Source organism: Rhinolophus ferrumequinum (assembly GCF_004115265.2).
Source record: "Rhinolophus ferrumequinum isolate MPI-CBG mRhiFer1 chromosome 5 unlocalized genomic scaffold, mRhiFer1_v1.p scaffold_110_arrow_ctg1, whole genome shotgun sequence".
NCBI lineage: Eukaryota > Metazoa > Chordata > Mammalia > Chiroptera > Rhinolophidae > Rhinolophus > Rhinolophus ferrumequinum.
Genome location: NW_022680355.1, coordinates 7,464,223 through 7,489,435, shown reverse-complemented (window position 1 = coordinate 7,489,435; position 25,213 = coordinate 7,464,223). Strand labels below are relative to the sequence as shown.

The following is a 25,213-nucleotide window of genomic DNA, read 5'->3' as shown; positions in this document are numbered from 1 at the left end:
ATCTCCCATAATATATGAAACATCAGTAAAACCTCACCTATGCTTTACTAAGCAAAATCAGATTTACCTAACAAATCTAAACTTTTATAATCCTATTTTAAAAGATGCTCCATTACCTGCATTATGTCTTGCAATATATCCAAGAGCCCAGGCTACAGCCTCCTTGACTCCAGGGTCAAAATCTTCCAAGCATATCACCAGCGTATCCAGTGCTCCGCAATCAACTATTGCCTGAGCTAGTTGAGGAGAATGTTTAGCAACTGCTCGTAACACGAAGGCAGCTGCTTTCTTGTAAAAACGCTACAAGGATAAAATAGATAAAACTCAAAGTGAGTTGAGCACTTATATAACCAAAAGTTAAAATAGACCAAAACCGATGTAAGAATGACATTATTGCAATAAACCTCAACAGCATTTAAATACAAAGGATGAAACACATCCTGCAAAATCATTTTGATTTTTTCATGTTCCCCGTTGCTCCTGTTCAGTAACTAAACTAAAACAATATAAGTCTTATATTACATTTCGACTATTTTATTCTAAAACATGCATTTACAAAATAAAATACTGTATTTCCTACTTATTATATTAATATTTCTTTTAAAATTCATAAAATAATGAGATTTTATGTATCTGCATTACACTGAAAGGTATTTGTTTGACCTATGGGAGCTCTTAGACTCTTAACATGTACAACTAAACTGTCAACTGACAAATTTGTTTCCTTTACTTGCCCTCAGTCTCTAAACATGATAGGCCTTTCATGACCTCAACTAATCCTTCTGGTGTCCTAAATTATCCTAAATAACAACCATGTTTTGAGATGCACTTACCAATCATTGGATAAACATAAAGGTAAAACATTCTTGATACATTTTAAAACTTAACCTGGCAAATAAACTGTCCAAACAATGGGATATGTTATTTATTCCTTTTTAGAAATGCTTTTTTAAAAAGGTAAATACAAATGACTTACGATTATGTGAATTTTAAGCAATGCTTCATATTTATAGTATTTTGTATATATAAATTTATCAGACTAAGAAAATAAAACTAAAACAATTTTCTTCATATAACTAAAAAATTATTTAGGAAGTATTTAGCTAGAACACTCACTGTGGTTTTATGGTTCACATAATAACACAGTAATGGTCTCCTGCCTCTTTTCATTAATAGAACCCAGTTAATCCTCTATTTTAGATTCTAAGTTTCTATTTCTTTACAGTGACTACTTAAAAGTCCCTGGGTAACTACAGTACTCATTTTGAAAGCATTCTGTTTGCTTAGTCTAACATGTTAAGGTACAGTAAAAATTGTAGGAGAGAGAAAATACATCAAGTATATTTTTAACATATTATATCTCAAAACCTGGTATATATTGAAGATATAAGAAATATGCTATGTTAATAATAATATTTTGATTTTGTGTATTTCCTTAGCTTCTTAAATATAACATATATAGATATTAAAATATTTGTTGTAAAGTCTAATTTTATATATCAGTAACCAAATATCTATTAATTTATTGTAAAAATTAGAATAGAGTTTCAAAATAGCTTTCCACAGATTATTTTCTTATAATTGTGGGAAAATAATGGTGATACATTTCTTGTCATTAACTTAAGCTAATTTAACTTTTATATTGCAGAATTTTCAAATTCACAGACAATTCATTGAGCATCAATAGTCACTACTAATTACAGTACCTATAATTCACACTTTCTGATCTCATTCACCTTTTCTCCTAATTTCCACTTTCCCAAATTCCTCCCTGGTCTCCCACTCCTCACCAAAATAATTTCCTTAAAAAAAAAAAAAAAAAAAGCAAAAGCAAACCCAGAGGATTTTGTACCTCATAAAGAGAGATTAAATCTCTCTTTAATGAATTCAAGGACTAGTAGGTGAATAAGATAGAAGCTTGTGACATAAGTATTGTTGAAAACAACTTTTGTTTTCCTCGGGCTTCATACGAGTGTATACTTATCTAAGCTGATCCTATAACTTTAATCTCCCAATACACAGAAATACTGCTTTATGTATAATTTCATTAACATTTTTGGCCTGTTTTCTTCTTATATTAACAGTAATTGAGAAAAGCTGCATATCAACCCAAAGTAAAATACCCTAAAGATATTATTACGTGCAGTTCAAAGAATTGAAGGTGTATTAACACCTTAATAATTCTAATGCCTACAAGTTTGCAACTGTACCCAAACTTCAAATTTTTAAAAGTCAAAGGTAGCAACAACAAAAACATATAACTCATTATTTTTAATCTTACATTCTGTTCTGCCAACGAATAAACAAGCTGTGGAAGAATGTCTCCCTTCACAACTGCTTCCGCTAGGTCATCATTATAATTAGCCAGTCTCCCAAGAGCCAAAGCTGCAGTCTGTTGAATTGTTGGGACCACATCCAGAAGAAGAGGTCTCAGCAAAGACATTACACCTGAGTTACATTATGAAAGAACAGAAATCAGCAAAATTTAAATTAAAATTTAAATTAAAAAACAAACATACAATTCAGCATATATGCAGATAAGAAAATTAAGGGGAAAATCAGCAAAAACAAAAAAATTATCCACTAAAAACTAATGGGATATTTAGAAGCACATGGCTGACCAAGACAAGAACAATACAACCTGTAATCATCAAAGCAGCAGCATAACATGGAAGTAAGAAAGGCGTGGGGATTAGATAAGAGTTTAAATCCCTGATTTGGCAAACACTGGCTATGTGACCTGACAGGGCTGTCATGAGGAATGCAGAGAAAGGCTGTGAAGCACAGAGTATAATGCCTACAGCATGGAGGGCGGGGCGTGGTAGATTCCCACCCCCACCCCACCCCCGGCCTTTGCAAATCCTATCTTTCAGGGCTCAGTTCAGATCCTTTCCTCTCAATGAAGTCTTCTGCTTGTTTTGTTTTTTTTTCTCTGATTCCAACTGTTGGGTCTTTTCTCTCATTCCAAATGAACTTTTTTATCACAGAAATTGTATCAGGATCTTTCTCAGAGGCAGGGGGGCTAGGTGGACATTTGGCTAGGACCTCACATTCATGAAGGGTTGCAAATCAGACTTCTGACATTACCTCCAAATAAATACATTCTTTGAGATAAGGAAATATATCGTATTACTAGCTCTCATAATATTCATTTTAGTAGGTATATCATCACAACAACAATAATAAAAGAAGCTTATATTTATGGAGCACTTATATGCACACATTGTTTTAAGGACTTGTTTTCCATACTAATTCATCAAATTCTCCTAACAAACCTATGAAGTAGGCCCTATTACTATGTCTATTTTACAGATGAGGAAATGGAGGCTGAGAGAAGTTAAGGAAATCATCATACCACTAATAAATGGTGGAGCAAGGTTAGAAATTCTGACATTCTTTATTGATAATCGCTAAATAAATAATATGTATTAAAAATTGAGGAGGTGGGGAAAAGGAGACAAATCAAAATTGCATTTTGGTCATTTTACTGGATACTCCCACTCTTTATATTAACTTTGCCTTACTATTAGGTTGGTGCAAAAGTAACTGTGGTTTAAAAAGTTAATAATAATTGCAAAACTGCAATTACTTTTGCACCAACCTAACACAAACTATGCAAAATAGTCGACTATTTGTGCTTTAACGATGGTGTTTTAGTCTAAGGTTGCAAGAAAGGTAATGACAGAGTCCAAACTGGAACAAAGTGCCCCTTGACTTTCTAAATTTTACACCATTTACATCAGGCCTTTCAACTTCAGTTATTACATCTTTTCTATAAAAACACACCCCAGTGATCTATAAAAGCAAATATTACTAATATTCTTTTATAATGTTATATCCAGAAACATTAACTAGAATAAAAGGAAAACATTTACAGTAACATTTAGGATGAGACAAAAATAATAGTACTACCAAATAACCTAAACAGAATGATAATGATGCTTATCACAGATAATAATGTGACCTGTGGCTTTTCATGACTTCCAATTTCATTTATTGATCATTTTTGTTTCATTTGGCCTAGTTAGATCATCTTACATAAGGCCACATTTACAAGTTTGAATCCCTCTCAGGCTGGTTAATTTTGCAGCCACAAAGCCCTCCTACTCATGTCCATGCAATAGCTCCTGTGAAACAAATCCCAGTGTTTGCTCATAAGTGTTGCTTCTACTGTTATCTATACTTTTTATAGAAATAATTTCTGAAATATCTCACAACAAAATGTTTAAAGCACAGGATAAGGTATTAGAATTACCAAATATTAACATGGGTTCATTCTAGAAAGTTGGATTTAAAACAATTTGCCAATCTCTTTTTTGTAGTTTGCTTTATTACTTGTTATTTTTTTAGTTTTTAAATTGTGGCAAATATACATAACAAAAATTACCACTTTAACCATTTTTTAGTGTCCAATTCAGTGGTATTAAGTACAATAATGTGTAATCTTCACCACTAAGAACTGTATGACTGTTTTCTTCAAAGGCTGTACCATTTTACATTCCAATCAGGAAAGTACAAGTGTTCAAATTTCTGCCCATCTTCAACCAACACTTGTTATTTTCTTTTGTTTTTTAAATAATAGCGATACTAACAGGTGTAAAGTGGTATCTCATTATGGTTTTGATTTTCATTTCCCCTAGTACTAATGGTGGTGAACGTCTTTTTATTGGCCATTTGTACATCTTTGCTGAAATATCTATTCAAGTCCTTTGACCATTTTCAAATTGGGTTATTTGTTGTTGTTGTTAATTACAACTTGACGTACTTGATAATCAATATGCACTACTTTAAGTAAATACTTTTAAACAGAAAAGCTAAATTTGTTAACATATTTAAAATGGCATAATAAATACACTAACCAAAAAAAAAAAATAAAGTATGCTTAGAATAGTTTTAAGAGAATCACAATTATGTTTCACATTATTTTTTCTTGATAATTGTTATTTCCTTTTTTCTCACTTCATAAATTTATGTGAAGGTAGTGACTTATTGCCTTTGAAATGTAATTGGAAAATCAATCCATATTGGGTTATTCAACCTCGATATTTTGAATTAAAATCTCAAGAACTTTGAACTTTTTTGTTAAGAATTTGAAGAATGAATTCATCTGTCTAGGTCTATAATATTTAATTAAATTATAAGTGTTTATTATTAATTACAATATTTAGCTAATATACCAAAAGTCTCCCAATTTTGGAAAATTTCAGTTTGTAATTTTAGCAGTAAAATACTTTACACACAAAAAGGTACTTCACTTGTCCATATACTCAAAGGAATTTTCTGCTTTATATATTTTCTCCTCCATTTTTCTACTGCATCTGGTCCAGGAAAAATAGTGTCAATAAATTGACATACAATTCTTTTCCTTCAGTTTCCTTCTATATCCAAGTTAGGTTTCTACATGGACGCTTCTGCTCTACATACTTTTCCTATATTCCTTAGTTCAGACAGTAGCACAATGAGGATTTTGAAAAATGCTATATCTCTGAAGCTATAAAAGTGAAAGCTAAAGTTTCCATTTAAAATATCTTTGTTTGAATAACATCGTTTTTATTAGAGAAAATATTGCCCCTAATTTCTAGTCCTTGAATTGCCTTTTAGTGCTTCATAATCATCAGTCCCCAGGGACATTATTTTTTTATCTCTTACACAGATTAAGCATGGAGATTTTGTTACTCAAATTACAGCTTTGTTCTAAAAATACAGATAATGATGAGAGAGAGGAGAGAAAAGAAGTATATATAACATAAAAAGAAAATTTTCCTTACCTGTCTGTCCATTAGGAATCCATACTGAATGATCCTTGGTGAGCGAATGCATGAAAATTTAGAATCCATAAATTGCAGTAGCCTGAATAGTATGTGATACACCAGGTCTCGAGGGAGCAGCTAATGACCTCACTAGAGTCTCCACTGAAGGAGCCAACAAGTACTAATATCTCTTAAAATAATAATTAATATATTATACTTTAATATCTATAAAATAATTCTGTCTACTCTATACAAACTGATAAAATGGTGTGTAACTATTTCTAAAATTTAAATTCTAGGATGAATCTCTACAATTCTCCACCTCCCCCAACTTTATAATCTTGAGTTCCTTTTCTATTTTTCTTGTTCCTTTGCCATACTGGTGACATTGTTGCTAATACCTACACTGCAGTCCAGTTATGCCCCAAACAGAAACCACCTCGCTGATCCTGTCCACAGTCATTCATTCAAAAACACAATCAGGGTTTACCAAGGAGCAAGGAATAGGACTACACATGAATTAAGACAGCGCCTCCTCTCAAGAAACTAATAATCTAATAAAGAAGATTATAAAATAGCCTCAAAATAATCACCACTCTTTGCTTTAATTCCTTTTAATGCAATGTAGGCCTAATACTTTGATTTTGCATGCCAACTGCATATATAAGTCAGGAAGGAAAGGGCAAATATTTCCAAAGACAAAAATATTACCCAAGTCTCATTTTATATGTATATAGTTTATATACATATTACCTCAGTCTTCTGTTTATACAGATATTTAACATCTCAACTTTCTTTAAAAACAAGTATCTACAAACTGGGCTTTTAGGCCCATTTAAGTCATGGTAAAGATTTCTGGTTTCCCTGCTTACTTACCTTCTTTATTTGTTTTCCAATTTTTTTAAATTTTTTTAAATTTTTATTGTGATAAAACATACATTACATAAAATTTATCATTTTAGCCATTTTTAGGTGTACAATTCAGTGGCAGTAAGTATAGTCCCAATGTTGTAAAACTATCACCCACTATCATTTCCAGAATTTTTTCATCATGTGAAAAGATACTCTATACAAATTAAACAATACCTCCCCATTTCCCCCTACCCCCATCCTCTGGTAATGTCTATTCTACTTTATGTCTCTCTTTTTGTTTTTGTTTGCTCATTCATCTGTTGACAGGCACTTAGTTTGTTTCCACGTTTCAGTTATTGTGAATAATGCTGCTGTGAACACTGGTGTACAAGTATCAATTTGAGTCCCTGTTTTAAATTCTTTTGAGTATATACCTAGGAGTGGAATTGCTGCATCAAGTGGTAATTCTATGTTTAACTTTTTCAGGAACCACCAAACTGTTTTCCACAGTGGCTACAACATTTTACATCCCCACTAGCAAAGCATAAGAGTTCCAATTTCTCCACATTCTTACCAACACTTATGTTTTGTTGTTGTTTTTCATAATATCCATCCTAATGGGTGTGAAGTGGTATCTCACTGTGGTTTGATTTGCATTCCCCTAATGACTTGTAATATAGAGCATCTTTCCATGTGCTTATTGGACATTTGTATATCTTCTTTGGAGAAATGTCTATGCAAATTACTTGCCCATTTTGAAACAGGTCATTTGGTTTTTGTTGCTGGTTGAATTTTAGGAGTTCTCTATACATTCTGGATATTAATCTCTTATGAGATATATGCTTTGCAAATATATTCTCTAGTTCTGTGAGCTGTCTTTTTACTCTCTTCATAGTGTCCCTTGATGCCTGCCGTTGTATTTTTAGACTTAAAATGAAGTGATTTCTACCATATGTATTTTTTTACATTCCAATTTTATTCAAAATTATCGAAAATCATCATAGACTTATATGATGAAGATTTATTATCGTAAATTTGCAAAGCTTTAAAAATTTAAATTCCAATAATGTTTCATTTTCATCTAAAACTACTTTCTCTATTTACTATGAAATTGCCACTATAGTTTATTCAAGTTTTAGAAGAAGTGATTTCTGCATACAATTAACCAACACACAACAAAGAATTCACCACCTTTGATTGTCAGTGTTATCATCCGACTCAGGCATTCTGTTTGGGGTCCAATGAGACTATAAAAGAAACTTCATGCTTTAGAAATAGAAGGACTCACTTGCCCTGCTTGTTACATGACTGCCTATTGTAAAAAACAACAGACTGAGGTGATTAAAAGCATGTATCTGGCAGGAGAATGATTAGTTTCAAATCTGGGTTCTGTCACTTCCCAGCTGTGGGACTCAGTAAGATTAGTTAACATTTCTGTGTCTCGGTTTCCTCATATGTGAAATGGTGGCAAATTCTAGGACTATCTCATAAAACTCTTGTAAGAGTTACAATGAGTTAAAATTTCTAAAGTGCTAGGAAGATGAGTTGGGACGAAATGAACACCATTAAGTACATGATAAATAAAAGTGTTAATTAAAGGAATCAATTCCCTATGTTGTCCATGTTTTTCATCAACATTTTATTATTATTAGTGTATATGACTCATTCATTAATCCATATCTTCCACTCTTATGAAGAAATATTTAAGATTCTATGGTCCCATAGATTGAGCCTTTTCAACCATATATTTTAGAATTACTATGGAATGAATAATTCTCTCACCATTCACTCAAGAAATACCTATTAAGAATACACACGATGTTGAAAACACAGTTGTCCTTTACCTCAAGGAACTTATAAAGGGGTTCTGAGAGATAAACAAATGCAAAACACTGTGATGCATGCAACTAAAGGAGAAGTACAGCGTGCTCTGCAAACATACAGTACAGCATCTAACCCAGATTCTGAAGGACACAGGAAAGGCAAACCAGGGGAAGTGAAATCTAAGTTGAGATCTGAAGACTTCCAGGTAGATTGCCTGCTGAAAAAATGGAGGGAGTCTCCAGAGAGAAGGATCAGAGAACATTCCAACCAGAAGGAACTATAGAAATGAAGTTCAGAATCAAAAACAAAGTTTGATATATTGACAAAACTGAGAACACAGTATGACTACTGTACAACAGGGGAGGAAGGAGATTAGAGAAAGAAAGCTAAAAAGTCCTGAAGGGTCCAATAACCTATTTTAAGTACTTTGAATTGTCTCTTAACATTAATGTTGGTACAGTAACCCTCAAATGTTCACTTTGTAAAGAAGGATCACTCTGATTACACTGGGAAGAAAGCATGAAAAGAGACAAGATGGGAAGCAGGAAGACCACTTAGGAAGTTATTACAGGAACCTACACTAGATGTGAAGATAGCCTGGAGAATAGCAACGGCAAAAGGGAAAGAGTGAAAGGTCCAAGGAGGCATTTAGGAGACAAACTGATTAGTGTGAAGAAGATGGAGGAATCAGTCATACTTCCAGGTTTCTGGCTTGGATAAGGCATGCAAGATTGTTGCAGACAGTTGAAGAAGCCATGATAAATTCACACTGGCCAGAAACATAAAGTCGGAGAAGTGACAAAAGATAAAGCTGGAGAGGTTGGCTGGGCCAGATCAAATTTGGCTATAGGTCGAGTTAAGATTTTGTGATGTTATTCTAAGTGAAATGGGAAGCCATGGGGAGCTTTATTGTTTACACCACTTACTCTCAGGGAAGTAAATGAAAATGAAGATTCTGAATAATCCCAGGTCCACCCTGTATGGCTGGGTAGGCTGTGTACTGCACAAAACCAATTGTGGCGACAGAGCCAGGAGTGCAGTTTCCAGGCTCTCGGCCTCACGTGGAAAGGTGCTGGCTCAGGTAGTAAATGGCCATCAACTGTGATTGGATGGCTATCAGCTGTGGCTACTTGGCCGTCAGCTGTAACCAGTGAGCCATTGGCCACTAATATAACTGCTGTGGCTACGCTACCAGAAAGTGGGGGCTAGCAAGAAGATGGTGGCTGGCAAGTGCTGATTGCAGTTAGGACGGCAGGTTGTGGACAGTGTGGCTCCTGTTTCCTGTGTCTCCAACCCACCCGCCAGTGACACTATAGTGGTGTGACTCCCCTATCTATGGCTCCGTGGGTGTTCCTTTTTGGCCTCACCATGTCCTGCGTTCTTATGTGGGGAGCAGGAGCTGAGACCACGCATGACACCCTGCACAAATCCAGGGGATGCCACTCATATAGATCACAATATAAACGGCACTCCTGAAGTTATGCAAAGCACAGCGGCCCTCCTTGACATAGCATGTTATGAGGTTTTCTACTTTGTTTTACGTGAACAAATGTCTTATCTCCCCAGTAAAATAATAAGCATCTCTAGAGCAGGGTTTCTGTTTTATGTTTATTTTCTATTTCTCAAATTATCTAGCATACTTCTGAATACACAACTGGCTCTTACTGAAAAACTTGTGGTCTTGACTCTAGACACCACCATTCACTTAGCTTTTACTACTCTAATCACTACGTTTTCTGTCATCACAACGTAGCTCCAATTACACTTAACAATTTTAATAGATTTAAAAAATTTTATTACTATAATATTACATTTACATGACTACAAACTTTCTGAAGCAAGTCTCATGACTGTAAATTTTACAACATGTTCTCATTTTCCTTCACTAGTCATTTTTTACTTGAAAGTATGTAAGTGTTCCTTTTTGTTCCTTTTTTCTAGAATAAGAATTTTCAGGCCTTGTTTTGTTTTCTTCCAGCCTTTATGATTATATACCTCTGGCCACTATTTCTGCATTTGATTAAGATATCATAAATTTTGGCACCACATATCTATTTATAAAATGTATTCTATGAAATACATTTTCACTGTCATAACTATCAAGGCAGTTATGATTTTAGATGTTATATCCCTTACAACAAAGAGTCTTACAATTTATTAAGAGTCAGAATGAATCACAGAACATGTATAGTGTTTTTACATAGAATTCCATTATGATGGTAAATAATTCAAGAAACTCTTATGATCAAGAATAGTCTACTTTCTTCTTTTAAATTTATTCCCATTAACTATAATATCTTCTGAATTTTGTTTGGTGATTCAGTGTTAACACAGTTGTTTATGAGTGAAGGGCTACCACACCTGACATGGCATTTTTGAGTGGAAAAGCATGAGAGGAAGATGGGACTGAGACTACTGACTCACAGAGCAACCAGCAACTCTTCTAAGAGGGCAAGGAATCACTGTATGTATGTATGTATTTAATATGCACTATATAGCATTTACCATTTCCCAATGCAAACTGGCCTGTTGCCAGCTTTAGAAGGCAAAGGGCATAATCTGCTAAATTCACATTATTCTACCATTAACATCACTGTAGCTGTCTTCTATGATTACTATATTAAACCGAAATTCCATTCACTCTTCCAGGGCAACTGTCTGTCTCTCCACTAGGTCACAGCCATCACCACCTATACGTGAGATTCGAACTGTGTAAAGCATACAAGTTATAGCAAGTTCAATTTACATTTCACTTTAGATAAAGCAATTGGAACTTACATGTTTATAACTACATGAGGAAATATAAAATGGGCTTTTACTATACTTTTCAAATGAACATGTAAGTCCCACATATCCAAGCCTTTATTACCAGCTAAGACCTGTCTCCTGCACTCCAGAGCCCTACCTACCCAAACTGCTTACCGTAGTCACTGGCACACAGATGTCCCAACACACTATAACCGCCGTCAGCACTGATAGTGAGGTCATCATTTCCCTCTGCCTCTTGTATCCTCTTTCTCCACGAATGAATGGCTCTAATGCACCTAAGCAACCGGAAGCCTGGGCTCATCTGGAACTCTCTTCTCACCTGCTCCTACCCCTTCTATTAAGTCACAAGTCCTGCAGATCTCTTACCCAGTGTGATTGCTACAGCAAAAATGAATACCTGGACTTCCTGATCCTGTTTTAATGCCCTCCGATCTGTTCTCCACACTACTATGAAAATCATCTCTCTAAAGCACAAAATAGATCCCATCATTCCTCTAATTAAAACTCTTCAATGGCTTTCAGACAATTTCAGGATGAGTCCCAACTTCAGATGAGGTCCTTCATAATTAAGGCTGACATCCTCTAGCCACTGACTTTCCTCTGCCTTGCCATATTACCCCAAGAAGCTCCAGCCATACTTAAACATTTGCATTTTCTATCAGGTACACACCTCGTTTTCTCTTGCCTCTGGGCCTTTACACATAATGTTCCTGAATGCAGTTTGCCCCTCCCCCTTCTTCGTCTGGCTAATTCCTAGGAAATCCTCCTACAAGACTGCCATGAACAGAGGCCCGCACTCCGAAAGCTTGAGTTAAGTACCCTTCATATGTGCTCCATGTCTATCTTCAGACATTTACCAAACAGTATTTTATTTATTTATATGTCTCCTCATTAGCAAATAAGCTCCCTAAGGGCAGAGTCCATGTATTTTTTCATGATCAGAGTCTAAACATTCATCTGGCACTTGGACACTCAATAAATGTTTATTGAATAATGAATGAACTAACTGTGAAAACTAACATGTAGAGAATAAATAGGACAGTTCTAAAAGGGTTGTCTACTCCAAAGGTTCCATGAGTAATATCTGAAGAGGAAAATTTTGTAAGGCAGTCAGTTCAAAATTATATCTTCAGATACAATTAATTTTTGTTTTTTTCATATGCCACCTACTCTAACTTTTGGGGGGATGGCTTACTCTAAAAGATATGCATAACAAAGATAATTATTAAGAGCCATGTAGTGGAGAGGTGGAGAGAGGGACTAACAATTTTATTAAAAACATGGGTTAGGGATAGTTCTGCAATTGAGCTCTCAACAGAGGACTGAGCTTCCTGGCAGCAAAAGTATACAGGGAACCACTTTGTGAAATGAAGGAAGTAGCAACAATTTTTTTTCCTGAAATTTCATACCTAGGACTAGCTTGACATATAATAATTTATGAAGACTGGTTAAATAAAAGAGTACATCTTTATATAAAAAGATTAACAACAAAATGGACAATGTCTTGAATGACAGATTTAAGGCTATGGGGAAATTGTCTATTTTAAAAATAAGCCCCCAATTTAAAAATTAAAAAGAGGGCATATTATTAGGCTAATCCTATAAAGACATTTCTAATGGAAAACTAATGTAATCTAGTCAATATATACAATTTAATAGTGATTCTATCTTGACACAGAGATAGAATTTAGAATACACACATAAGTGGATAGAAATCATTTCCTTTGGAGAAACACGCATACATACATAGACACAAGTACAAATATCACTTGTTTTCACCGAGACTTTTAACAGAATTTGAATAAACAATAAATTTTAAATTGAGCTACCCTTATGATAAAAAACATTGGGGCACATAACAAAACATACACACAAACACAAATATCACTTGTTTTCAGCTAGACTTTTAACAGAACTTGAACAATACATTTTAAATTGAGTTACCCTTATGATAAAAAACATTAGGGCATATTTCACTTTGAAAATTAGGGAAATTTGACTGGTGTTCAAGGGAAGGCCCAATTTTTTCTACATGTGGCCATGGATTTCTCCTAGGGCCAGTACATCTAGTCAACAGAAATCCCAAAGTCCTGTCCCCAAAAAACTTGGAAGAAAAGTCCTTCACATAAAGTATAATTAAATGCAAAACAAACAGAAGTGTTAAATACACACTCACATCAATCAACCAATAAATATCAAGTGCTTCCCCTTCCCTGTTGCTCTACCTTGTGTGTTCTCAAAATTCCCAGGACAGCAGGCAGTCAATCCCACGCCAGCTGACCACCCTGAGCTCTGATGAAGTCTCCTCTGCACTTTCCCTGATCCTGGCAGGGTCTCAGTCCAACAACTCTCTGTGGATTACAACTTCCAGTGGATTACACACTTTTCCCAAGATGCTCTTAACAAGCTTCAGGTTTGATAAGGCTTTTCCTTAGAAACCAGAGGAAGCTGAAAGATTCTCTAGAGCTCCCAGGCCAGTTTAAGCCCTAAATACTCTCCTACTCTATCAAACCTTCAGATATTTATCAAAGTTAGTCCTCTGCATCTGGCCTCCACTGAAGCTCCCGTAATGGTCCTCAAGGAGACCCCAAAACCAATTATGCGCAATTACTGGACAGCCATTGGTACCCAAAGGGCTCAACAGACAATTTGTTTTAACAGTGAACATTGAGGTTTATTAGGAACTCCTAGAACCATTTAGAAATAATTTACTAATATCTACAAGCAGAAAGAGCACCAGGTCAGGCTGCAGCAATTAAGAAACTGGTCTCAGTCCCAGTTTGGCCACTAACTCACCTTGTGACGAGGGCAATTACCTGACCTTTATGGGCTTAAGCATCCACACTGAAGAACACACCTACCCTACCTGCCTGAGCTGTTATAAGAATCTAATTTTGTAAGAGATGTAAAAACACTTAGAAAAATAATTACTCCTTCCTTTATTCTATTCAAATATGTTGAACATCTGCTCTATGCTAAGCATTATGCTAAGCATGGAATTTACAGTTAGTGGAGAAAGCAGAAACTAAATCATTACAGTTGTGATAAGTATTATGAAAGAGAAATATTAGGAATAAGAAAAGCATAAATCAGGAGACTTGACTTACTATGAGGCTCAAGGAAGATGTCCCTGAGGAATGAACATCTAAACAGAGCCACAAAGAATGAGTAGAAATTAATTAGACAAAGAAGTGTAGGGGAAGTTCTTGTCAGAGGAGCAAAGGCCATGAAAAAACACTCAAAAGTAAAGTGGAATTAGGAAATATTTAACTTTTCAAACATATTTAATGTGTAACATTTAAATTTAACCCACACAATTTGCCATTTCTGAGCACCCCTCTCATAGGCTCATCTACAGGTTGGATTTTTTTTTTTAATTGTCCAGTTTGTCCTAAGAAAACAATGAGAACCCAGCCCTCATTATATTATTTTCTATTTATGCATCAAGGCTCAGATAACAAAACAGATAACAGCCATGTCGGGATTATGGGTTAGAACACAGAATAAAATTCTAAATAATCTTGTTTTTAGGACACATTGTTAGGTGCTACAAGTTCAGAATTTTCATAGTTCCCTAGAATATTTTCCACTAAAGCATAAGTTAAAAAAACCAAAAACCCATCTTTAAAGATAATGAGTGCTTCAAGTTGATTGTCACATTTACAAATAGAAGACTCCTTTTATATTAACAAAATGCCTCAATTTAAATAGCATAATTGGCTAAGTTTTTTCAAGTTGCTCTACTAATTCTCTTTATCCTATGGAACAGTAGTTTTTATAAGAGAATCACAGTACCTTTACCTACCAGGATATATTTTAAATACATTATAAATGTATTTAAAAGGCTTTTCCTTCTTACAGCAAATTGAGGTAGTAGAACATTAAGCTGAAGATTTTTACACTGCCCCAGAAACATGTAATTTAAAATCATTTTTGTAAACACATTACTATTTTCTTGAATTCTGAACCCATTAAATTGACTCAACTTGCAAATTAGCTTCATATAGGTGCATATTTAGTTATGGAAACTTTTCTATTCCTACTCTTCTGAAAATGTGCATACCTACTGGTTTGCCACGTTTACAGTTTTACTATAGGTTACAGGATCATATTACAAAGGATTATTTTACACTTTATCTTCACTTTTCTTATAAAAATAGCTGCTTCAGAAGAAGTCTATTTTATTTAGCTAAGCAGTTTAAAAATAATTTTCTTGGAGCTCTCATTAGCTTATTTCAAAAGACCTCCCAAACAACCTAAGAGTGGCCTGGTATTCCAATATGCCATAAAACATGTTTCTTATATTTTATAATTAAATAACCACCTTTAAGTGCTGAAATTTTACAATTGGTAGTAACAAAGTATTATCTCTACTATTACCATCATATTTTACTGATTATTCAAAGAGGGGAAGTATCAGAATTATTTTTTAAATCTCTGCAAGATGTAATGGTTCAAACATACAAGGTTTGAGGGTGTATAAAAAGACTTTATAACAAACATTAAACTTTTAATGTTTTTAATGTATACTCTTTTGATTTAGAAGAATAAAATCAATGAGAAATAAAATAACGCTAGGTTATTGTACAGTTCTTTCTAGTAACAATTTTGATTAGAAATCAAAACTTATTTTTGTCCAAATACTCTAAAGAAGATATCTTGCAACACTTTGCTTTAGTAATCACTTTGACTTATTTAATAGGGCAAATTCTCTCATTAGCACATCAAAAACAATGAAAAAGAACAGAGATTTAAAATAAAATAAAACTCCATTGATTATTGTCAGCTTTAATGTTCCTTTTGCAGTTAATGAAGTTAAAAATTCTTAAGTGAACTACTGACTTATCATGATGCCTACATGGAAATGTTTTTCACATTATCTTGGATGCATGATACATATTTATTTAAATAGTGTAGTAGAAAAGTGGAAAAACAAGACAAAACCCTCCCAGATATGCAGAGATTAAGTCAGTCAGGAATAAAATGCACACTGGTGTCTTATGCTAGCAAAATGAAGTCACTTGGCTAAAAAAAAAAAAGAAAGCTTGATCAGAAGTATAATTGATGCACACATATGGTGGCTCGTTCACATGCATTTTTAAACCCATGGTGATTGTTTTAGAAAAGAATAAACTAATTTGAATAGTTAAACTACTTGGCTATTAAGAAAAGTTTTCATGACAAAGCCTTCAGGTTATTTAATTAAAATAATAAGTATATTGGAATATTCATTACATGTGTCTGTTTAAAATAACTAAAGGAGTGCTTAAATTGAATCTACATAACATGAAGTACCTAAAAGTAAATTTCTCAGGAAGACCAAACCTTTAGTGTTCCATCAAGATATTAGTCAAGCGCAGATAACTTCCAAACATTGAGTTACATTCCTTTTGTATTCCATCCCTTCACAAGACAGACCAGAAGTGAAAGTAGGTGGCTATTTAAAATGTCGTATCTAAGTCACTTACACTTTGGAGGTGACTTAGCCTAACAATTTGGATTGATAAAATTCCATAACATAGTCTACATTGTACACATATCGGAAGAGAAACCTGCCACTATTGTACTAAAACGTGATATTCTGTATCTTAAGTTATCTATAGTATCAAATTTGTAATAAATGTCAATCATTTTCTCTTTCAAAAATGTTTTAGTTAGCTGTATATTCTCCAAAAATTAAATATTTGTAAATAGTACGTGTCCATTCACAAAGACCACTGGGTAGAACTCAGAGGAGGAAAAAAGATCTAAACACTAAGTGCATTCTAAAAATGTAACACGCTCTAATAAATTTAGTCAGTATGTATACTAACACTGTGTCCAACACTGTTCTGCATACTTTGAGGACTACACTTGCCTGCATACAAGCACATACACACATGCAGAAGAAAATTAATCCACATGAAATAATTGGAGAACAAAAGATTATCAACTTTGAAATGACAAAATTCTTGAAATAGAGAACAGATTAGTGGTTGCCCAGGGTTAGGGACTAGAGGGAGGTGGGCACACAAGGCATCTTTGTGATGATGAAAGAATTGTGTGTCTTACTAGGGTGGTGATGCATACACACAGAATAAAACTGCACAGCACGCATATGCACATACATACATACAAACACACATGAGTACAAGTAAAACTGGGGATACCTGCGTTAAATCAATGGATTGTATCACTGCCAACATCCTGGTTGTGATGTCACACTACAGTTTGGAGGCTCATGGGATCCTGCATTGTTTCTTACAAATACATATGAATCTACAATTATCTCAAAATAAAAAGGTTTTTAAAATTATTGTAAAATACACTTTTTCTCAATTCTAAATACATCCCCTGACCCCAAATAAAAACAGATAAGGAATAAACACCAAAATCCCTCCCAGTGAGCAAAAACACACAAAAAAATTCCCATGTCGGTGCACTGGTAATTACCCTAAAAAATAAAAAACCCTAGAGTAACCATTTTGTCTAAACATTCTTGCCCCGCCGATATGGTCTTAATTTTCTTTTAATTCCATGTTAATTTAAATGAGTTTTAAAGATCATATCCTATAAATTGAAGGTTTCTGTTAACACAGTAGTGATAAAATGCTATCTTACTTTAAGTTCAGATAGTGAGGAATTGAGAGAGGGAGGGAGGGAGGGAGGGGGGGAGAGAGAGAGAGAGAGAGAGAGAGAGAGAGAGAGAGAGAGAGAGAGAGAGAGAAAGAAAGAAACCATTATCATCTCTCTTTATGTTAACAGATAAGAAGCGAATCACACACACACTCCTCCTCTCTCTATAGAGTCTGCCTCAGTTCGAACTGAAGGGTAAAATGAGAACACCAGAAAGGTATCTCAAAACTAGGTCTTTACCTACGTTGAATCTCTTGGAAAATATTCAAGCATATCATTGCTCTTTCACTACTGCAAAACGAGAAATTATGTGGCAACCGCTCTGGAATTCCTTTGGTGTGAAGAAGTCCAAGGTGATCAAAGGCAGGATGACATGCAACGGCACCCGGATAAAATAAGTCTGATTAGGGCAGATTCCCATTCACGTAAAATGACTTCCAGGCAATTCGTTTGGCTTTGACTGTCAACCAACACTTTTCTGGTTGCCATAAAGATGGAAATAGGGACCCATGTGGAAGCTTAACCCTCTCGGCCTCACCCCTAAAGTCCCGCTAAAGAGGCTGAATGTTTCTACTGCCCTCTCCGAGGACTGGAAGAATTTAGGGACGCCGTCCTCCAGTCCCCATCCTTCTCCTCCCCAAAAGCTCAGCAGACAGGGGAGCGCAGACGGGGGAAGGGAGGCGGGGTAAGGAGAGCGTGGAGGGGCGGACCGGGACGTTGGGCGCTGAGGCGGCGGGGGGACCGGTGAGGGGCGAGGCAGGGCCGAGGACCCGGGGCGACTTGAGGTGCAGGGCGAGGCGAAGGCACCACGTGACACGGTGCCGGGTGTGAGAGGCGACGGGGGTTCGGAGTGAGGGCTCACCCGCGTTCTGCAGGGTCTCGATGTTTTGGGGTCTGGTCGCCAGCTCTGCCACCATCTGCACGAACTGGGTCCGGGCTTTCTGGTACTGCTCGAATACTGCAGGGAGAGACACGGTGGAGGGGCCGCCCGGCGGTCCCCAGCTCCCGCCGCCAGCCGTCGGGGCGCCCGCCCCGCGCCCTACCTTGCACCACCTGCCTCTGACTCATGGCGCCCGCAGCTCTCCGCCGGCCACGACCTCCGGGGCGACGCTGTTCGTGTGCGCCGGGCCAGCGAGTCCGCGTGGAAGGGGCGACTGCGGAGGCCACTCGGCTTCCAACGGCAAACTGTCCTCTTTGTGTACCGGCGTCTCCCAGGCAACCGACCGGAACCGCAACGCAGCGGTCTCGCTGCAACGGTGAGTCTCGGGCGTGACGTCACGGTCTCAGGGCCCCGCGCTAGGGTGACCGGCCCCGGGGAACTCCGCCTGCAGGGGCCCCCCTGACGTGCCAAACGCGCCCAGCGGCTGCACGAGCTCTGCACTGTCGGGTGTCACTATCCTGCTGGTTCGGACGTCCGCCCGCAGAACAGGTTCTTTACAAAGGGACCCCAGACCCTTGTAGCTGCCTGACTGCGCGCAAGTCGTCCGGGCCGCGGAGCCCCACGCGCTGGGAGAACCCCGTGGAAGTGCGGCGAGACAAGGAAACTGCGCAATGAAGTCGTCTTGGCTTCGACGGTCAGGAGAAATCTTGTGTGTGGCCTTGTGCAATCTGATACATTATCGTCAATGAAACCTTCAAGTTACATCTTTTCCCCTGTGGTCCAGCTTTTATAGACCTGGCATTTCGGGTTTCGGGAGTCCTGGAGCGTCACGACAACCATGTTCATACACTTAGTTATATTGTATTGAAAGCATTTAATAAGCACTCCTAGAGCTTCAACAAGAGAAACAGATGAGGAAACAATATGATTAATGTCTTGTCTTTACCGACTTTCTCCTGTTACTACTAGGTTTGCTGTGTACTCACTTTTATGTGATTTTCAAACATTTTGACTTTGTCCTTTAAATTTAGGCTTCATTTTGTTGCTGAATGACATTTTCAAAAGAAAGGGAGAGAGAATCTTTACCTGGAAAGTCTTAATTCAATTTATCTTAAGCGGACTTCCCTAGCTTATATACCTTTAACGCTACCCAGTCTCATTTAACAAATATTAACTACTCAGTCTATCGCTGGTTTCTAGCTTCCCTGAAAACAGTATACCAAACGTTTCAATGACAGGTGTCAATGTTAAATGTTTCTCCATCAGAAACTACAATTTCTCCAGGTGTGGTGTAAGTAGCCACATCTGCTGCTGAGTAGTGCCAAGACAGGAAACCTCGTGATTATCTCATCTTCAGTAGAAGGGAACATGCAAACTTAGCTGGTTCTCATATCTGGGTGAGTCCTATGAAATAATCTTGGAGATCTCACTCTGACTTGAGCTCTCTGATAAAGTCCTGTTATTTTGTGGAGCCCCAAATAGTAGGAGAATGGACCCGCAATCAGAGAGAACAGTAAGTGTGTTCAGGCGGATCCCTGCTACCCTGAGAGCAGGTGCCTGTCTTTTGCTCCAGTTCAGAAGCCAGTGATACCTACAGTCCCTTAACTCTAAGGCATAAGTTTCACAATGATCTCCATGTTTCCCTAAGGAAACAGGTCCTTTAAAATTAAAGTTTTTGTGTGTTCCCATTTCTTTAGAGATGTGGGGGGAAACAGATTGAGCAAATAATTAAAATTGCAAATAAACCTTCATTGTAATTTTGTTTTCAGTTCCTTGTTGCATTATGAAAAAAAAATCCCCTTAAAACTAAAATGTTCCCTAATTGGTTTCAGTCCTTAAACAATTCAAACTCCCAGGCTACAACAGCTTCCATTTTTAGTAATTATTTTACTATGTATTTTCTACTAAAGTGTTGAGGTAAGAGCTCAGTGTTGAAAAAAAGGTATAAACCTATAAACATAAGTCTATTTATGAAATGCTACAAAGTTTGAAAACAAATTCAAATGCTATCTAAATTATTTTTAACTGTAGATTCTGAGAGTCTGTCATTAGCAATGTGTGGGTTAAATTGTATTGTTTCTGATAAAACACAATATAGAATTCTTACTTTTTATCTGAAATTAGACATACCAGTGTGAAAGAAACTAGATCTTTGCTCTTTACTCTAGCTTTGTTTTTTAGAAATCTTTAAAATTAAATGGATAAATGTAACAGAATGGTCATAATATACATATAAATGAATTGTTAGTAATCCAAATATAAAACATGGGAACAGATTACTTTTACTGACAAGAAATCCTATCTGTATTTTCTGATCCACTTTTCAATTTCCTAACTTTAAAATAAAATGCCATTCTGTTTTACAAAGTTAATTGAATGCCTCATGATCACATATATACTTCTAACAGTTAGCAGTAAGAAAGAAAACTATTCAAAGGGATATTTATGGGGTATTTTTTTTAAGTGCTATGTAAGATTATTTAAAGTTCTTAAAGTACCAGTTGACTTTAAATGTAGATATACAATGTACTTGACATATTGTACATTTGATTGAAAATGAAACATATCTGAACTTGCAAAAATGTTTCCATGAAAGATTTGTTTGAAAGACTTTGGCTGTTTCGCAAAAAGCTAATCATGTGTAACTTCAAATTCATCTTTGCCTTCAATTCTTCTGTTTATGAAAACGAGACTCAAAAACATGTCAGTATAAAGCCAGTTTTAAAATCCTGTTATTTCTCTTTAAAAATCTGCTTTGGGAATTCAGGAAAATCCCATTATTATGGGAATATATTCTACACATGCCTAAAAGAAACTATTAATTTTAACTACATGTATTTTCTTCAGGTCCTAGATGAATTTTGAAAATTAAAGCTTCATGTGTGCTAATTAGATATTGAGTGCAAAAACCAGGGAGTTAGGATAACCTATGTGAAGAGATGAGACTATCTAAAACATCACTTAAATAACAAAATACTTGTTTTTAAGAAAAATTAGCTGAGTTTTACCTAGATATGAAATCTCCTTCCCTCCTCCCCCAAAGAATTAAAACATAGTATTAGCATTTAAATAGGCATTTATTTGGCAATTGTTTGTAATTGTTCAAGTTATGAAAACACAGTCTAAAATTTTGCCAACACCAAACCTAAAATTACTGAAATAACTCCATATTTACATACTTGAATTAAAAACAAAGGCATTACATACGCTATAACCAAGTTATTGGACTCAAAATAGTATCTATAATGAGGAAAGCAAACATATGACATCTTAAATGTTGCATTGGCCCTCTTTTGGGAAAAACTTCTGAGCAGACCATCCAAATTGTTCCATGAAGTTTGTTAACAGGGCAGGAGATACTCGGACACTTCCATCTAGGAAGGAACGATTAACATTTCTATGCTTGAGTTGTTTGTGTCTTGTTTCCCATTATTTGTTTTCCAAGCCTTTTTAAGTCAACTCTTTACATTTTAAACTTAAAATTTTTTACGTTTCTTTTAGTGTTAAGGCCAATAAAACGTTAACATGGCAGTGATTTAGCTGGCCCCACAGTTCTGAAGGTACACCTGTACATGGCTTCCTTTTCCACTAATTCAGTGGATGCAGAGATTAAACGCATCCTTCCCACTCCCAAAGTAAACTGTCATTAGGGGGATTCTGCATACGAATAATTTCACCTCCAAAAGCACCATACAACATAAAGTGAATGATACTAAAAATTGATGCTTCTAAGGTAGAAGTGTGAAATAAAGCATAACATTTTCTAAGACAATGGGACATTAACAAAAAATATTATTTCTACTTGGAGTGTGTGTGTTGAATATCTTCTAAAGACTTACGTGGGTGTTCCTTAAAAATTGTACCCAAAGCCAAAGCCTCGATCACAAAATAGAAACCTCTGAGCGCCCTGACACAAAAGTCCGTCACCCCCTCCTCCTCAGCACCGCCCAGACCCACCACCCCTTTAGAATCTTGGCGTTGTTGGACTTGTCTCGAGATGGTGGGTACTATTCCTTCCTCCCTTTTTCATCAGTACAGGACACAAGAGACAAAGATGGGAGGTGCCACAGAGGAAACTTTCGACCTCTAGTGCCCACCAAGCCCGCACCGGGACCACGACCGCGGAGGACGAGGCCCGCACAGATGCGAGTCCTGCCACCCCCGAACGGAAGGTTCTACGCCGACGCCGCAAAGTGACACATGAGAGGGTCCCCGCGTGTCGTGGGAGCGGGATTCCCGGGTCCACGGCGCTGGCCCTGGCAGACGACTGCATTCACGGGGAGGGGGGGGAAGGCTGGGGTCCGAGAGGAAGGGAAGGGTGTCGTCCTCCCGGACGTCCGCGGCTTTTCCTTTATCCCGAAGTTTCTAGAACTTCAAGGAACTTCTAGAACTCCGCGCTCTCCGCGCACTTTCTAGGGGAGAGGGGCGCCGGATATAGGTTGGGCCTGGGGTCAGGCTGTGGTTTGGGTTAAAACCCCACGAGGCCCCCGCCGCCAGTCGCTGGGCCAGGCCGAAAAGAGGGCGCGGGGGAGGGAGGGCCGGCGGCGCGGGAGGGAGGGAGGGAGGAGCGGGGAAGCGCGGCCCGAGGGCGCGAGTGCGGAAGCGCGGCGCAGGCTCGGCCGGCGGCCTCCCTCCCGCGGGGGCGACCTCCAGGGGCGGGCGGGGGGCGCTGCGCCCGCGGTGCGGGGAGCGGGGGAGGTCCCTCTGCGGCTACCTCGCAGCTCCCCCGGGCCGTGGGTCCCGCAGCGCCGGCGTCTGCCGGGGTGGGGGCGGGGGCGGGGGCGAGGTAAAGAAGGCCTCTGTCCTTTCGCTTTGGTTCGGCGGCCAGGCCTGTGCAGGAACCTCGCCCCGCGCGGGCCGCCGCGGAGAGGTCCTGGCCCGAGCCTGGCCGCGGTGCCGCTGAGCCGTGGGCCAGGGAACCGTGCGGCTGACCCGCAGGGGCGAGCCTGCAGCGGGCGGAGACCGGAACCCGGGAGCTGAGGCCCCGAAGCGCTGGCGCAGCCAGAAAAGCTCGCCACGGCCGCTCCGTTCGGCCCTGCTTCCCCTGAGTTGCTTCTCTCGGGATTTATGAAACGAGAGCTCCGTTGAGGGGAAGGAACGGGGGCGTAGACGCACTCCAGACGCTCTTTGCCCGGAGTGGGGTGTGGGAACCCTGCACCACCTCATCAGCCAGTTCCCTGAACCCAGCAGCACAGGCCGGATCCCAGAGGCTGGGTGAGCAGCCAAAAGCTGATTCAAAACAAAACAAAAAGCTGCATCTCATTGCACATGTGCGAGTTTCATATTTTTACGTCATTTCGCTTTTATCAAGTCCCAAGCCAAAACTTCTTGCTTATTGATTACTCTGAAGAATAATCGACCGTATGCTCTGACTCCTAGAAAATACTGCGAAAGTAGAGAGAGAAGGTTGTCAAGATTTCTGCTTTCACAAAACTAGCATAGGCTATCTATCCATTCTGCGTATCCCCACAGAGATGATCAGCGGAGAGTGAGTTCTGCTAACGTGCAGAGTAGATTGGAAGACGCGGTAGCACAGCATCTCCTTCTTTAAGAGGAGATACTTGCACTACAGTTTGCAATTCCTGTTGCCTTATTTTTTGATATACAGGAAACTCCTGACTGAATACTGCTAAAGCTGGATTACTTTAATTTGCCTCCTATTCCAGCGTTAACCCATATTTATTTTTTAAAGTGGAGAATAAAGTTTATATGAAAGAAAGTTTTTCTTCATATGAAAAACATAAGAAATGAGTAATGACTAATTGTTAGAAGAAAATACTAATACCTTTCCCCATTAGTAAGACAGGAAATGAATTACAAAGAAATGCTTTTTGTTCTAGGAGTACTTTTTTTCTTGGTGAAATAATACCTAATCGCTTATCATTTTAATTATAATTCAAGAGTAACGACCGTGGAAGTTTACAAATAATGCCAGTATGTTTATAGTCAAATCCTACAAAACAAACAAACAAACAAAAAACAACTTATACACTCTTTGCCTAAAGAGTGACTTACTCTATATACTAAGTACACCAAATGAGGACAGTGAAGATAGAGACGCCTTGTAGCAGAGTTGGATAGAAAAACTGATTCTTTTTCAATGTGATGCTTAAGCATAATGCTCTAGATGTATGGCAAATATTTAAGAGTGTCACAAGTAACTGGTATCAGTTTTCTTCGTGGGAAAATGTATTCCCAGAACCCATTATAGACCATGATAATATAATAGACTTGTGCTGCCCTAGAGACTCTCTTTAAATTTAGAGAGCCTGTATGAATTGTGTATATTCAAGTTCATGAAAATGCATATTCTTGAGTCTATTTTTTTTAAAGTTGCTTATATTATTCTGTTGTAAACTTACTTTATCATAATGAATTTCTTTAAAAGTGTTCTCCAAAGGCACAAAAATTTTAATAGGTGAATAATGTGAGCAGAATGAGCATTTGAGGGGGGTGAGCAATTAATTACATTAATGTGAGCAATTGAGGGGGGTCATAACCTCGTTCTGCTTAGAAAATGAGG

General features: G+C 37.6%; 1 protein-coding gene across 1 annotated transcript in view; it reads right to left on the bottom strand.

The window, feature by feature from the left end:
* LOC117019089 (sperm-associated antigen 6) overlaps positions 1–19,017 on the bottom strand; it is a 72,517-nt gene extending 53,500 nt beyond the window's left edge. Inside the window, exons 1-4 of the mRNA XM_033100506.1 lie at positions 18,854–19,017; positions 18,673–18,768; positions 2,282–2,448; positions 117–300 (exon numbers count right to left, since the gene is read on the bottom strand). Coding sequence (XP_032956397.1) covers positions 117–300; positions 2,282–2,448; positions 18,673–18,768; positions 18,854–18,878 — 472 coding nt within the window. The 5' untranslated portion in view covers positions 18,879–19,017. The remainder of the gene's footprint in view (positions 1–116; positions 301–2,281; positions 2,449–18,672; positions 18,769–18,853) is intronic.
* Positions 19,018–25,213: the final 6,196 nt, after the last annotated feature.